Source organism: Daucus carota, chromosome 9 (assembly GCF_001625215.2).
Source record: "Daucus carota subsp. sativus chromosome 9, DH1 v3.0, whole genome shotgun sequence".
NCBI classification, from domain to species: Eukaryota; Viridiplantae; Streptophyta; class Magnoliopsida; order Apiales; family Apiaceae; genus Daucus; species Daucus carota.
Window position 1 is genome coordinate 461,990 of NC_030389.2, and position 17,121 is coordinate 479,110.

General features: G+C 34.4%; 1 protein-coding gene and 1 pseudogene across 1 annotated transcript; both read left to right on the forward strand.

Annotated features, from left to right (window-relative positions):
- The first annotated feature begins 3,067 nt into the window (after positions 1-3,067).
- LOC108202857 (DEAD-box ATP-dependent RNA helicase 51-like) lies at positions 3,068-13,578 on the forward strand (annotated as a pseudogene).
- A 1,146-nt stretch (positions 13,579-14,724) lies between these two features.
- On the forward strand, positions 14,725-17,102 carry LOC108202858 (benzyl alcohol O-benzoyltransferase). The gene is made up of 2 exons (XM_017371431.2): positions 14,725-15,998; positions 16,095-17,102. The coding sequence occupies exons 1-2, from the start codon at positions 15,558-15,560 to the stop codon at positions 17,040-17,042; spliced, it is 1,389 nt and encodes a 462-aa protein (XP_017226920.1). The 5' UTR covers positions 14,725-15,557; the 3' UTR covers positions 17,043-17,102.
- Positions 17,103-17,121: the final 19 nt, after the last annotated feature.

The window sequence follows — 17,121 nt, forward strand, 5'->3', positions numbered from 1 at the left end:
GCACAAATACGATTTGTATTGCATCGCCATCGCCATCTTCATATTCTTGTGTCTCCTGCATTCTCCTCTCACTTTAGTAAAGTGAATTTCTTATAAACCACATCTTCCCCTCTCTTCTCTATGCTCTCTCTCATCACCAATCGATTAATTCTCAATTAATTTCCATACTCGATCGTAACTCGTCCCGAGTCAACTCTATTAAAGGTATGGTACAGATGTATGTATATAATTATGTGTATATGTTTATATGCGTGATTGTGTTGTTGGTTGATTGAGAGTGTTAATTTTGCTAGTTGTGGCGGTTGATTTTGATTTTGCAGTTGCTTTTTTGATATTATTCTTGGCCCCGCAGAAGCACTTTTCTGCGACCTATTATGTAACTTAACATAATTTTAAAAGTTTTTTTAAAAAGTTGCATGTGTAGTTGCAAGTATGGTTGCTCGTAGTTGCAGGTTTGGTTGCATATACAAAATCGTATTTTTGCAAAAAAAAATTGAATGATAGTATTTTTGCAATTTGTTTTAAAAAATGATAGTATTTTTGTAAAAAATCTTTTTGAGTTAGGTATTTATGAAAAAAGCCCTTATATATAGATAGATTGATGATTGAATAAGTAATTTTTTTTTTGAAATTGAAAATAATAAGTAATTAAGATCTCGAATCTTATCAAATAAACGTATTTATTGGATTATGCTAGGATTAATTAATGCAATATCTATAGGATATTTTTAAGCGGTAAATAAAAAATTAAAAATGAAAGATAATAATTATTTAAATAAAACCATATTTCGTGATCAAACCAATCTATTTTAATATCGTAATATATGCAGTCTATACTATATTATTATACCCGAAAGATTAAAAGTTTTGGTCCAAGGTGAACCATAGAAAAGATCCTAACTGTTCAATTTTAGATGAATCATATTCAAAAAAAAATAAAAAAATAAATGATCTTAACCATTCAATTTTAATAAAATCTAATTTTAAAAATAATATATATCGTACATACAACTCTAATCCCCGATAGTCCTATGTTTTTTAATATTTAACGCTTTGGCTTTGGCCACGTACTTTTACGTGCCTTGACCGAGTAGTTAAAATTATTTTTTTTTAATTTTCCTTTTATTAATAAAAATATATAATCAAAATTTTAATTTATAAAAAGAGCCAGTCAAAAATATTAATTTTTACTATCTGGTCAACTCACCTGAAAATGTGTGTCAAAAATCAAAACATCACACAATAAAAAACAGATGGAGTATAACTGCTCATGGATAATATTATGTTATATTTAAAATATAAACTATATTTTCTATTTTTTTTTGAAGATACTATATTTTCTATTTTAAAAATATTACTTATCCTATAATTTTTATTTAATATATCATTAAAATTTATGAATATTAATATATAAATATCATTGTACAATAAAATACAACTCTAACCTCCGATAGTCCTCATTTTTTACAACTACTCACAGATAATATTATTTTATATTAACATAAATTTCCAACGGTATAAAATTTTATAGTAAATATCAATAAAATATAATATAAAAATAAAGAGCTCGATGACCTTAACAAAATATAATACAACATCAAAGCTATTTTTGTAAATACAGGATCGAGCAACTAAAAGTCCAACAACTGCCCTATTTAGTGTCCTAAGTCATAGTATAGGGCATTTGATAAAAAAACTTGATCCAACAATGTCCTAGTCCTAGTGATGCCCTATATCACTAGGACAACCCATTCAAGCCCTGTTTTTGAATATCACTAGGACAACCCATTCAAGCCCTATTTTTGAGGCATATCTCATATTTTATAATAAACTAGTTGAGAAGCCGCGCGTTGCGGCGGCCTATAAAAATTATATTAATGATTCAATATTAATATTTGTAGAATAAAAACAAACAGATAATGCTTGAATAATTTTTTCCTATATACAAAATGAATCATATAAAAATTAACAACAACAAACATGTCCGATAAACAAAACAAATATTATAAAAAAATAACTAACAAACATACATCACTAATAGTTAATTTATTGATATCATCCATCAATATCATGTCAAGACTACTTGTGTGCTACTTTTTTTCAATATTAAATAATTTGAAACAAAATCATATTAAAACTTTCAGATTATTATATTCCATAAATAATCTGATACAAAATCAGAGAGACTTGTGTGCTACTCTTTCCCATAATTAAATAATCTGAAACAAAATCATATTAAAACTTTCAAATCATATTAAAACTTTCAAGTTACTATATTACATAAATAATCTGATACAAAATCAGAGAAACTTGTGTGCTACTCTTTCCAATAATTAAATAATCTGAAACAAAATCATATTAAAACTTTCAGGTTACTATATTCCATAAATAATCTGATACAAAATCATATTCTGAAACTTCCTTCTAATATACCCGAAACTAAAAAAGGTAGTTCTAATTTTTGATATTTTTCATCCAAAAATTCCAGAAAATTAGAAAAATAGAACAGAAAGATATGAGAGGCGCCACCTACACGCCCCTCGCTTCTTCTTTATATAAGTATATTGATTGATTCTTACCAACACTCTCCTTTTCTCTCTATTTTATATAAAACAATTTTAAACATATAATGAAAATAAAGCACATTGTTGGATTTGAAGTTAGTAGAATATGTTCAAAACTACTAAGACATAATTTTTTATATAATATTTATTGGGTCATGTTCCAGAGAGAACCATTAGAGAGAGAACCATAGAACCCTTACCTTATTAGGCAAGGGTTCTGCAGCAGAACTTAAGTATTAGTTGGGGTTCTGCAGCAGAACTTCACAAAAAAAATGTCAATATCTATGGATTATATTTTTAAATTATTTTTGAACACACACAACGATGAAAAAACATGAAAAAAACATGTATTTAGATTTAGATCCTAAAAATCTATTTAAAATTTAGGGTTCTGCAGCAGAACCCTAGTGGTTCTATGGTTCTATTTTAAGGAGTGGTTCTCTCTTGAGCGCGACCCAATATTTATATTATATTTAGGGCTCCGACCCGAAGATCGTTGGACTTGCTTTAAAAACCAATACCTGTTAAGCAGCATCGAGCGGCAACCGAGCAGACAACCATTAGCCCCTTTGCTTCTTGCGACCACCAGAAGCATCAGAGGCATAACTGCACATTCAATCTTCCGATTCAAGCTCCGACTCTGCCTTGCTACAGCTTGCCAGGTAGTGTGGCTATATGATGTACTAATAACTGATGTAATCGTGATATTAATCGGTAACTCCCAACTGAAGTCTTTACATGTCTGTGTATGCATATGTAATAAATAGCCTGTGTATATGTTTGTAAATTTTAATTAACAAGTGTGTTACATACACATACATGGCAGTTGAATAATTTACACTATTATTGTTTCAATTGTTGTTAATATTATGCTTATTAGTTCTCATGTTTATTACATTGCAATCAGGACAGTGAACTAGATACTTAGATTGCATGGCCAATACTGAGATAATTCCTGATACAAACCCGACCCAGAACCCGAAACTAGGATATGAGAGTGTGAAGAAGAAACGTAAGAGGAACAGAGGGAAGAAAGAGGATGAGAAATTGTGCTCCGGGGAGATGAATGAAAAGGGAGAAAGTGGGGGTGAGGAAAAAGAATTCGTGGGAACAAAAGAGGTTGAGCACGATAATGAGGTTGAACAAGGGGATGAGGTTGAAGAGGACAAGAAGATTAAGAAGAAGAAGGTGAAAAGTGGGAGTGGGATTATGAGTAGTGTGACGTTTGAGTCGATGAGTTTGTCTGAACCTACCATGAAAGCGATTAAAGATATGGGTTTTCATTACACTACTGAGGTATCAAAGTAATACCTTTTTTCTTATGTTTTGTAATACACTTTTGGTTTTAACTGTTTGTGAAATGATGAATTTGATAGTAAAGTTTTCACCTTTTTGTTACTTAGTTGTAATATGTAATCAGTAAGTTACCCATGGTGCTGATTTGTATAAGATTTGCGCACCTTTTTATCTAATATAAAAAATATTTTTAGGATAATGCCTACATAGACGGATTATGACAAGCATGTATTAAATTTCAAGATTACTTGATTGCCACCGCCTTATAGGTTTTGTGATACTCGTATATTGTTGTTACAAGTAATAGGGGTTTCCTGAATTTCAGTAACCGATATTCTATAAGACTGAAGAAAGATCTATTTTTTAACTGATGAGTATTGTTAATTTTTCCCTAATATAGGAAACCAGGATCTTGAGATTGGAACTATAAAGTTTAGCTATTTAGACAGAGACAACTGTTTGATAATAATATTTGTTTTGCTGATAACATCTGTGGCTTTTGAGTAATTGAGTGTTTATACTGTCCTTCATCCAGCAAGCAGTCCTTCTGATTTAATAGTACATAAAACATTTATAAAGCAATTACTTTCTTGTGTATGGACCTGCCTTTCTCAAGTAAAACTATATGCAATTGCAGATTCAAGCTAGATCTTTGCCACTTCTTATTAAAGGCATAGATGTTCTTGGTGCTGCGAGGACAGGTTCCGGGAAGACACTTGCCTTTTTAGTACCAGCAGTTGAGTTGCTTTATCAGCTTCATTTTGCTCCTCGGAATGGAACGGGTGTTATCATCATTTGCCCAACTAGGGAACTTGCCATACAGGTATAGTCCTCAACTCTCATCAAAGTAAATTTAAAATTGTTGTTAACTACACTTTTAAGTTGGAGATCCTTGTAACGATTTTCCTGAGAGTTTTAAATTCAAAACCTGCAAACTTACTTTTATAGATCATCACTACATGTTGTTTATGGTTTTCCAATAAATTACTATCTCTATTGAATATCATTTAATTACTAGGCGAAATTTTTCTTTACCAAATCCATCAGTTATTGTTTATGACATCTGTTTGAAGCATTACCAGACTCTTCTGTGTTTCTCTCGCCGAGAAACATTCAGTTTGAGCGAGTTTTTAAAAACTTTATAAGCACCAAGTTAGAGGACTTGTACCAAAATTTGGACAGCAGAAAACCTACTTTAAATTCTGGTCTATCCAAATTCTTTGTTTTTTATAACATATGATTTGTACCATGACTTTGGAATTCCCTCAAGTTGCTGAGCAGCAAGCATAGTTTGCTTTTCCGTAAACCATAAATTCTGTTGTATTGGTCACAGTTTCGTACTCATTCTAATGCTTCTTGTTACACATGTAATTTTTACTTTAACTGAGCCAAAGTTTGTCCACCTTATTATCATATACTTCTCTTTGATTTCTATAAAGAACTAATTGCATTCACACTTTAGATGAACACGAGAAAGACTTTCTAGATATAGTAAACTTCAGGAAATTTATAGACAGATTAGAATTGAATCAGCTAGTCTCCTAATTTTTCTGATTTTTCAGATTTTACTAAAGACAGTATCAGCACCAAGATATCCTTTTTTCTGTGAGTTGAATCTGGATTGAATGATTCCAACAAAATGAGATGCGCCTGGTCCAAAGAAAGCTATTAATAATGATTTGAAAGTGAATCAAAGTTGATTTAATGGATTTTGAGATAAATCCAGTTATCTGGTGAATCAGATGTGAGTTTTGAGTGTGATATGTGAGTGTAGTGGCTTAAAAAAAATTTGTACAAATTATTAGCACCAAAAATTGTTTGGTTACTGAGTATATAAACAGAGAATCATAGATAGATTTGCACAAATTTGTAGAGGAAGAGCGGAGCTTAGAGAAAAAAGCATTTGGAAAGAGAGACTTGGTACCAAGTTTGAGTTACAAAAATATAACATTACATTCTCTATACTGATACTTCTATATCAATAGGAGCAAGTAAAATCTAGTTGACTTCACACGTACTTAACCTGACTAACGAGGTGTGTGTTAAAATATGAATGGTCCGTGTTGATTGAATAATATTGCAGAATTGTTCAGAAAATTTTGAAATGAACCATTCAGATTCTTCCTTTTTTCCTTTCAAATTAAGGTATATAAGTCGTTTCTTTTACCTTAAAAAGATACGGTAACCAAACAATCTAAATGAATGAACGATTATTTATAAGCCAATCGAGTTTTGATAAGAATAGTGCTACAAAATATATTTATTTTGCTAAGTAGTTTTAGTCTCTGCTATAAGACAATATAGTATAGTACATCTGGTATGTAGTGCTCAGAGCAAACCGTTCTGTTAGTCTAGTTTGTCTCTTTCATAGCACAGGCTTTTGTGTGGTTTCTGCAGCAAGACATTTTGTTGGAGCATTATCAGAACTGAACCATGATTCAGGTATTGCTTCAGTAAGATGATTGATCAGGTAGTAGAGACCGTTGTGAGCTTTGCCAATTCCTTTGAGATGATTGGTGCTGGCATCTAAGATTACACAATGTGTAGGATAGAACTGAACTTGGCAGTTGGAGTCCTTAACAAGTTTTTGCACAGACAAGAGGTTGTGCTTAAACTGAGGAACACACAGAACTTGATACAAGGTGAGGCCAGTGTCCAGAGTAGCGGTGCCAGTGTGACTGATTTGAGCCATATCACCAGTAGGCAAGTTGATACTGGTGGAATTGTCAGCAGCTTGAAGCTGTGATAGATTATGAATATGAGGGGTCATGTGATCGGAGGCTCCAGAGTCGATTATCCATCTGTGAGTGAGTCCAGCTGCAGCATTACAAGTTATCATCCCTGAAAAATGAGCGTCTATTTCATCATCTGTGTCAGATCCTTTTGGAGTCATCATGCCAGGGAGCATTAGTTTGAGCTGCTCAATTTGCTGCGGTGTAAAGAGAATGCCATCTGTCCCGGAAGGTGAACTTGTTTGTGCTGTAGCTGCTAGTTTTGGTGCGCCACTTGGTTTGTAGGCACTATTCTTTTTTTGAGTGTGAGGCGGAGGTGTATACCTCTGCTTTTGACTAGCAGAAGGTGCAGAGGACCCGTGTTTCGGGTGCCATTCTGGGTATCCTGTGACAGTCCAACATTTCTCCCCCCTATGACCTTTGAGTCCACAAGCGGAGCAAATAATCTGGCGAGTGGGGTTAGTTTTGCTAAACAGAGCAAGAGTGTCATTATCCACCCGAGAAGGATGAAAAATGTCACGTTGTGCCTCCTCCTGTTGGAGGACGGCAGATGCAGTTTCAACAGATGGAAGGGGACTCATCATTAAGAGTTGACTACGCTGAGCATTATAAGATTCATCTAAGCCATTCAAGAACTGAAATAATTTTGTTTCTTCTTGATGTAGAGAAATGGTGTTTAAAAGATTTAGAACATGTGGGTTAGGGTCTGGAACAAGGGGTAAAGCGTTCATGGCGTCTAACTCTTCCCATAAGACACGCATAGAAGTATAATAATCATTGACAGATTGACTGTTTTGTCGAATCTCATAGAGTTCTTTGTTTATTTTGTATTTTCTAGATCCATTTGTGAGGGAGAATCGTTTTTCAAGATTTAACCAGATAAGCCTAGCAGTGGGAACAAACATGATAGATTTCTTTATACTTGGAGAGACATTACCCGTGAGCCAAGCAATGACCATGTTGTTGCAGGTGTCCCAGAGATCAATCTGCGTTTCATCATCTGTGGGTCGCTGGACAGTGCCTGTTACAAATCCAAGTTTGCGCTTGGAGCTCAAGTTTATCTCCATGGAGCGCTTCCAGGCACGATAATCAGTCGAGCCTTGTAGCTTGTCGACTGAGATGGAGGTTGGTCCATCTGAGGGATGAAGAAAAAGAGGGTTGGCCATATCTTGAAAAGACAGGCGGCTGTTGTTAGACATGGTTTTTGAAAAGAGGGTTGAGGGATCTGGGTTTGTGTATGAGAGTTGGTAAAAGTGAAAAAGAAGATCTGGATGAATGAGATGCTTTATTCTATCACTGCAGTTGAAGGCTCTGATACCATGTTGACAAGAATGAAATGAAAGATTAATCAAAAGCAGATAGAATATGAAGCTTGACACTTGTGCCAAATGGTTTCTCAATCATACCATACATTGATTTCTTGGTTCCATACATATAGGAAGAGAAGACAGCAGTGCCAGGAGGCCAAAAGAAAAGACAAAAGCCTGTGCTATGAAAGAGACAAACTAGACTAACAGAACGGTTTGCTCTGAGCACTACATACCAGATGTACTATACTATATTGTCTTATAGCAGAGACTAAAACTACTTAGCAAAATAAATATATTTTGTAGCACTATTCTTATCAAGTTTTATTCCTAACAGAAAAAATCAGTTATATATCATTCAAGATTTATTTCTTCTGGTATGGCATAAACAATTCCTTGTAATATAGATATTCATCGACTTTCTAGAAATATGGAAGATAGATTATGCTTCTACGTTGTGTTATGTTATACAATTTATATTCCAAATTTAGCACAATACTAGAAATGTTATTTAATTTCACTCATGTGATGTTTTATTTATCTACCGGCTTTTGACTACTGATATTTCAAGTTTTGGCTGACATTATCAACTAACTCATCTAATTAAACTAATGTTTAAAAATTGCAGACACATGCAGTTGCAAAGGAACTTCTAAAGTATCATTCTCAGACTCATGGGTTGGTCATTGGTGGTTCAGCAAGGAAGACCGAGGCAGAGCGACTAGCTAAAGGAGTTAATTTATTGGTAGCAACCCCTGGGCGACTTCTTGATCATCTTCAAAACACCAAGGGGTTTATATACAATCGTCTAAAGGTATCCCTGGCTATTATTTTTACCACACTAAACTTTCATATAAGCAAACGTTGATGGATTATATGCCTCCCTTGTGCTACTAAGTTCATCAAGACCAATATACGCTCATCTCAACTCAATGTAATTAGGACAACATGGCAGAAACGTTGGTGAGAAAATATTGAGGGATTTCTAGTTTTAGTTTCTCCTAGATATTCTGTTAGCTTTAAGAACAACTAAGAGGATGATGAGAATGCGATTATATAGATGTGTAGATTGAGTCATTATGCATTTGCAGACTAAGTGGTCTATGTCTGAAACATGTAACAAGACTTTTTTTTTACTTAATAATTTGATAGTTTGTTTGGTGTACATTTCCCCCTCTTATGTTGGAATTACATCTTCATTTGTTCTCGCCTCTGGCTGTGGATATTGTTAGAGCAACTCCAATGCAATGCTATACTTGGTTCTATTGCTATATTATAGCATCAAAAGTACAAAAACTCAACTCCAAAGGGGTGCTATATTTGGATGCATCCATGCTTAGATGCATCTTTGGTTCTATATTTGAAACCAAGGATGGATCCATCCATGTTGCCACATCATCAATAACTAGAAATTGGAAACTAGTTAATGAGTTAGGTAAAAGTTAAAGAGTTTGTTCTATATAGAAGTTAGGTAAAAGTTAATGAGTTGGTTAGATTTGAAACTAATTATAGAACTTAGCATTGGAGTGCAAGTTTTATTTTAGCACCAAAAAACATTTTTTGGTGCTATATTATAGCAATAGCAATAGATATATAGCATCTAGCATTGGACTTGCTCTTATTAATTGAACTTGTTCTACTATATGGTCATCATGCTATAGAAATGTATATTGAAATGGTAGATTGGTGATATTTTAATCATGTCAGCTGGTATAGCACTTGTGCTATTTCCTAAAAAAATACCTGTCTGAAAGTTACATCGAGTAGATAAACTCTGTCATATACAGAAATTGAGAAAATATAATTAATATAACTATGATCTTGGGATTTGAGAGTTAGATTAGCACTTCAGTTTCGACTTTCGATATAAGTTAAAGTGTCTATAACCTAGTGACTTTCCCTTTCTGTTGAATGCTGTGAATCGGTAGCTAAGATAACTGTAATGCCCTGTACTGCAACATTTATTATTCATATTTTGCCACTTCAAAAGCTTTAGAAGCATCACCTGCATTTGATTCAATTAATTCTCAAGCATGTGTCCTTCAACATTGCTATTTTTTATTTATGGCTGTTCATATATTACAGATTAGCCTATTTTATCAGTCGTATTTTGGATGTTGCAGTGTTTGACAATTGATGAAGCTGACAGAATTTTGGAAGCAAACTTTGAAGAAGAAATGAAGCAAATAATTAAAATTTTACCCAAGGTCTTAGTTCCTGGCATCCTTGTAATTTATACAAAAATCTGATATTATGTTTCATGTTACAATTATTTTGATGTTTCACCGACAGAATGTTATTTGCCTTGTTGTGTTTCACTCTAGCAATTTCGGTAAACTTGTCGTAGTATTTGAAGAAAGTGCTCAACTAACGTTACTTGTCCTTTAGTCTCTAAGTTTATCTGTTACTTGAATTGCAGGAGAGGCAAGCAGCTCTTTTCTCTGCTACCCAGACTGAGAAGGTATTGGATATATAAATCCCGCAGAGTCTTTTATACTCTACCTAGGTCCTTGATATATTGCACTTTTTTGGTAGTTGATATATATTTGGTAGGGGAGGGGGGCTCTTCTAGCACTAGCTAGGAGTGCTTTGCCACCACTCGGGCACTGCACAGTCCTTAATTGGATTTAAATTTCAAATGCATTCTTTTGAATATCACAGTATTACACGCACAACCCAAATTTTGTTATCACTATGTCTTCTTTTTGTCTTTTCCAGGTTGCCGATCTTGCATGCTTATCCTTGAAAGATCCTGTCTACGTTGGTGTAGACGATGAAAGGAATTGGGTAAACAAATAATCTTACTCAACACATGATTATTAAATAAACTGTTGTTTGGTCATGAATGACAAGTAATGATCTTTAGGTCACTAACGAAGGACTGGAGCAAGGCTATTGTGTTGTGCCATGTGCCAAGAGATTTATCGTACTCTATTCATTCCTAAAGCGACATCAATCCCAAAAAGTGATGGTTTTCTTTTCTTCAGTCGACTCTGTTAAATTTCATTCAGAACTGCTGTAGTACATTCACGTGGATTGCTTCGACATTCATGGACAGCAAAAGCAGCAGAAACGAACTAATACTTTCTTTGACTTCTGTAAAGCAGAGAAAGGAATGTTGTTGTGTACCAATGTTGCTGCTCGTGGTCTTGATATTCCCTCTGTGGTATGTGATTCTTTAATATTTCTGCTTATGCAGTTTGAATTCGACAGGTTGCATGAATTAAGAAGTAATACTAAGTAGAGTTAACAGTTTTATTTTGAAATTGAGATACTAGTTCATTACAAATTTACTATGCGTATAGATCTACACTTTAGTCTTGTATATATGGATAGCAATATTTTTTGAGTAATTGTTTTAAGTGCTGTATTTCATGGTGCTCCATTATCATCGTGAGATGAGGATTTACCCTTCTAGTGCGTCTCTCTCTGACTATAGGAACAGAACCACTATGTTACTGAATGCTAATTTGTGTTTTACATTGATTGTAGGACTGGATTATTCAGTACGATCCGCCAGATGATCGTAAGGTGTTGATCAATTTTTTATTAATTGTTGTACACTTGTACTTGTTGCTTTAGTTTTCATGTTATAAATAAAAATATGGATATTATCAATGCATCTTGTTAAACATCTAATTTTCACCCTGTTAAACATGCTTTTGATACCTAATTCAGGAATATGTGCATAGAGTTGGTCGAACAGCTCGTGGTGAAGGTTCAAAAGGAAAGGCCCTGCTTTTCCTGACACCAGAAGAGTTGCAGTTCCTCAGCCATCTTAAGGTCTTGCATAGATTCATGGGTTAGCAATACATTAATATAGGACATATAATAATGATCCAACACTAACAAACACAAATGTTACTAGTTCTGATAATAGAGTCTTGCTATTTTCATCGACATTTTCTGTTTATCTTGTATTATTAGGTTTCTAGGTGGGGCCCATGACAATTTCTTTTTTCAAGTGCTATAATATTATTTGCAACAGTTAAGATCATTCAAGCTAGTACAAATCGTCCAAACGCATTGTTTCTTGGTTTGTTTGAATATAAATTTGATGTGGGTTAATTATATAAAAGATGACTGGTAGATAGCCATCATAAAAGTGTATGCTAAACAGCTATGTTCTTCTAAAAAGCTTTTAAACTCAAATGCTGTTTACTAAATTGTTTAAATAAAATTTGTAAATATCCATATTATTTGAATATCACATTGAATTTTCAGGCAGCTAAGGTACCTGTAAAAGAGTATGAATTTCCTGAAAAGAAGCTGGCTAATGTGCAATCTCATCTGGTAACTTCCATGTGTATATAATTATTATTTTCCTTGTAATTGTGTACACCTCGGTGCCTTGTACAATTAACTTCTTCTTATATGTGCAGGAAAAGTTGGTGTCTAAAAATTATTATCTGAACAAGTCTGCTAAAGAAGCATATAGATCTTATGTATTAGCATACAATTCACATTCTAGCAAGGACATCTTTAATGTTCACCGCCTTGATCTGCAGGTGACTCTTAGTACTTACTGATGCAGTCTCATTTTCAGCAGTTCATCTTACATGTTAGGGATGTGAAAATAGGATCAGGGAGTCTCCAAATTCATCATTTGCTTGGATAATACTCCCCCCGTCCTGAATTTATTGGCGGTATACCAATTTTAAAAGTCAAACTCATTTAAGTTTGTCTGCAAATTATATAATATTTATTAATAACTTTATAAATTCAAAAAGTTTATTTAATAGTAAATCAACTATAATTTTTTTTATAATTTTTATGTCTAATAATAATTAATAATTATTGGTCAAAGTTAGCTTAGTTTGACTTTAAAATTTTATATAACGCCAGTTATTATAGGACAGAGGGAGTACTTATTACTATGTGCATAGGGTTATCCTTCAATTTGGTCTGGTACTATTGGAAGTACATATGATTTTTGATTATTAACTGCACAAAGCCATTGGTGCATTTCGATTCATCCACCAAAATTTCAAACTAGGGATACACATAAATTATTTGTGCCAGTCAGGATGGCAATTTTGCTGCAGTACATAACTAGAATACATAACAAATAGTTATATAATCTGTCAGTCCTTATTGCGAGATAAGTTGATCTTTATGTCTATTCTGTTTTCGGTTTGTTCAGTATCTCATTTCTATTGCATAAATTTTGTGAATGACTTTTTTGAATACTCACACAAGCCAATGACCAATTAATAAATTCTTTGCAGGGGGTGGCAGCTTCATTTTGCTTTGATAACCCTCCGAAGGTCTGTATTAACATAGACAGTGGTGCATCCAAATTCAGGAATACAAAACGAAAAGATGGACGAAGTCGAAATGGATTCAGCAGTAGCAATCCACATGGGAACAGAAGTTCAGGCCATTGATGACCAGTCCGGGAAGATGGACAGTGACACAGGTATGACACCAGAAATGATCCAATAGCAGCTAGCTCTGATGAGCTGTGTTCCAATTTTGCGTTGAGCTTTTCTTTTTATTAATTTTTATCTAATTTATTTATAATTATACAGGCTAGTATTCATGCTGTAGAATGTATGTCAAACACTCGGTACAAAAAATGACAATGACAATGTTAATTGTTCCCTGTTATGTAATATGGATTGAGAGAGCTTCTCTTGTGCAATATTGGTTGACCAGTTTCGTTTGCTGGGTATACTACATGACTATGTTACTATGTTGATAGTACACAAGTGTTTACATAAATTTATAGGACTATATAAATAAAACATACAAACCACAATATTATAGTGTCATAAGGCTATAATCTATTATTATGGGTAGAAATTGAACCCTGTGTATCTTATTTTGCCCGAATGCTGTCAATATTTTCTTCCTTTCTGTTAAATTTTCGGAACTAACTAGAGTTTATTTCCTACTTTTGTAGTCATCTTCTTTACATATTTGATTACAGAAAAGCAGGACTTGATATTCTTCCCTCATCACAATCTCATTGCGTCTAAACTCTATAGGGAATGGAACCAGGATTTAAAATAACACGGGTTGAAATTTAAGTATCGGTAACTTTGAATCTGATACAGGAAGCCCACTTGTTGTAAAAGTCCAGTATCATTTGATGAAGGAACTATCCAACCATGGTCCTCACCAACTTCAAACTCTGCATGACAAACAACTAGAGGAAAGCTTTGAAAACAAGAGAATAATAGTATTGTGAAATCAGCTAAAACTCTTTGAATATTCATCTTAGCTAGCAGAATGAACCAATCTTTTACTTTCCACTAGTTCTAGATTAGTAACAGAGAGAAAATATAAATACAAACAAAATGTACATACCAATGTTTGGATGCCTATATGGTGAAGAATGGAGTTAAGCTGAGGGGGGCAAGAGAGAAAATGGGAGTTTGTTTGCTCAAGTGAATGGAGTGAAAAGTGATTATCTTTTGACTTGGTATGTAGTTGTGCGCTCAGCATTTTTGTAATTTACAATCATATATGGCATACTTTAGAATAAATAAATAATTACTCCATCCGTCGCACCCCATTGTTTATGGGGCTCTCAACTAATAATATTCCCTATAATATTATATTAAAAATACTTTTAAATAGGAATAATATTTTTATAATAGGAAAGAAAAGAAGAGATAATCATAACCACAACAATATACACCCTCTAAAGTCTTTTTGTTGATTTCTATATATATAAAAATACATTTAATATTGAATATAAGAGTATGATACCAAAAGAAATATATTACTGCACTAGACCCCACTAATTGTTTTTGTAAAAAAAAATTAATTTCATCCGATTTAATATTTATATTATTTTTTAATAATTCTACATGATTTGAGGCACAAATGATTGTAGCATTGTACTAGAAGAAACGACTATTAATGAACTGATGATTGCTAAATTGATATAAAACAAAACTTGTGATAAAAAAAAATAGAGCAACATTTCGAGCATTACTTAAAGTTCCAATGAATTTCTGATTCTAGAAGATGCAACAATTATAAAAAGTGGTTCAGGTGAAGATCTTTTTCATGCTCACTTAGGGACTCTGTACTTTATATCTGTCCGTCTATGTTATTTCAACTTCCAACCGTTTGGCCGGAATCAGGATCTAAACTGTGCTTTCGGTGCCATTTCCAATTGTGTTTTGCAACCATTTTTTTTTCCTTTACAAACCTTTTATTTGCTCTAGTGTTCTCTTTTGTTAGTTGATCTTGAAAAGAGTAGCAATACTAAAACCTCTCTGCTTATACATATATTTTAGGTGACTATTTTTGTATTTTAATTTATATTGATCGTAATTTTTTATATAATGTTTATCGAAGTTTTAAGGGTCTTCTGGTTCTTATCAAGATTATAAATAATAGCATCATTCACGAAATTCAGAATCAGAATAATGGGACTACTGATGGCACCGAAACTTCTTTCTAGAACTAGTAATATTCTGTTTGAGACGGCAGTGAAGTTTCTGTGGCCAGCCCATGTGTTTGATTAAGTCTAAAGATTGCAATATAAGTTATTAATTAATTATATACACAAGACAAGGTAACAGAAGATGGATCAATTTGTCTAGTTATACATGAGTTAATATATAATTCTTTGATTATATATATAATGCTGCATGCAGTAGTGCAAGTAGCTTACTCTCACACTCTTCAGCATACATCTTATGGCAACGCAAAACTCCTTGGTTTTTACGGTAACAAGGCGGCCTTCGGAGCTAATAACTCCGGCAAAGCCGACCCCGCACGACTACAAACTCCTATCCGACATTGATGATCAAGAGGGTTTTCGTTTCCAGCTCCCTTTCATTTATTTTTACCCAAAGCAAAACATACAGAAAATGGACCCTGTGAAAGTCATTAGGGAAGCACTTTCCAAAACGCTTGTATTTTACTACCCTCTTGCAGGGCGGTTGCGCCAAGGCGCTGGACGGAAACTGGGCGTGGAGTGCAGCGGAGAAGGGGTGGTGTTCGTTGAAGCTGATGCTGACGTTACACTTGAGCAATTTGGGGGTGAATTTCAGCCACCATTTCCGTGTTTCACGGAGCTTCTTTTTGATGTTCCTGGGTCAGTAGGAATTCTTGATTGCCCTCTGTTACATGTTCAGGTAGTTTTCTCACATTCCTCTTTTCAATGATTTGTTGGCTGTGATAATAATTAACTCTGTTTTCTTATGGCCTCCTTTTGATTTATTACATTGTAGGTAACTCGGCTCAGATGCGGTGGTTTTATATTAGGCTTGCGGATTAACCATGTAATGTGTGATGGTGCTGGGCTTTTTCAGTTTATGTTTGCTCTAAGTGAAATGGCTAGAGGTGCAAGTGCCCCATCTATTCTTCCGGTGTGGCAAAGAGAACTGCTCAACGCGAGGGATCCACCTCGTGTTACATGCAACCACCACGAGTACGATGATGGAGATGTAACAAACCGAGCCACCACACCTGATGATAAAATGGTCCATCGCTCATTCTTCTTCGGAGCCAACGAGATTCTTGCTCTCCATGGACTGATTCCTCGTAACTTTATGATCACGTGTTCTACCTCTGAAGTGCTTACTGCTTTCTTATGGCGGTGCTACACTCGTGCCCTACGGCCTAGCCCTGAAGAGAAGGTTCACTTGCTCTATCTTGTCAGTGCTCGTAGCAAATTTAATCCTCCACTGCCCAGGGGATACTATGGAAATGCATTTGCATCTCCAGCTGGTTTTATGACAGCCAAAAAGCTTTTCAAGAGTTCAATTGGTCATACCATAGAATTTGTTAAACAACTTAAAAGAGATGTCACGGAGGAGTACATGAGATCCGTCACTGACCTGATGGTTTTGAAAGGACGGAAACCTAATTCCATAGTTGCGCGAAGCTTAATCGTGTCAGACATAACACGGGCACCATTTGGAGACATTGATTTGGGGTGGGGAAAACCAGTCTATGGTGGCCCGGCCAAAGGCGGGTTGGGTGGCGACCAGCCTGTGGCAACATGTAGTTACCTATCATTCAAGAACAAGAATGGTGAGAATGGAATTTCGGTGACAGTTTGCTTACCGGCTTCTGTTATGGCAAATTTCGGGGTGCAACTTGATAGCCTGTGGAAGAATAAGGGTCTCTTTGTCATTGATAATAATAGTTCACTTCATATCGAATCAGCACTATAACTGAAAAAGTGTGATATTTCCAGGCCTATCATATTTGTTTCTTTGTGTTTTGAGGTCCAATTCCTACTCATGCATACCA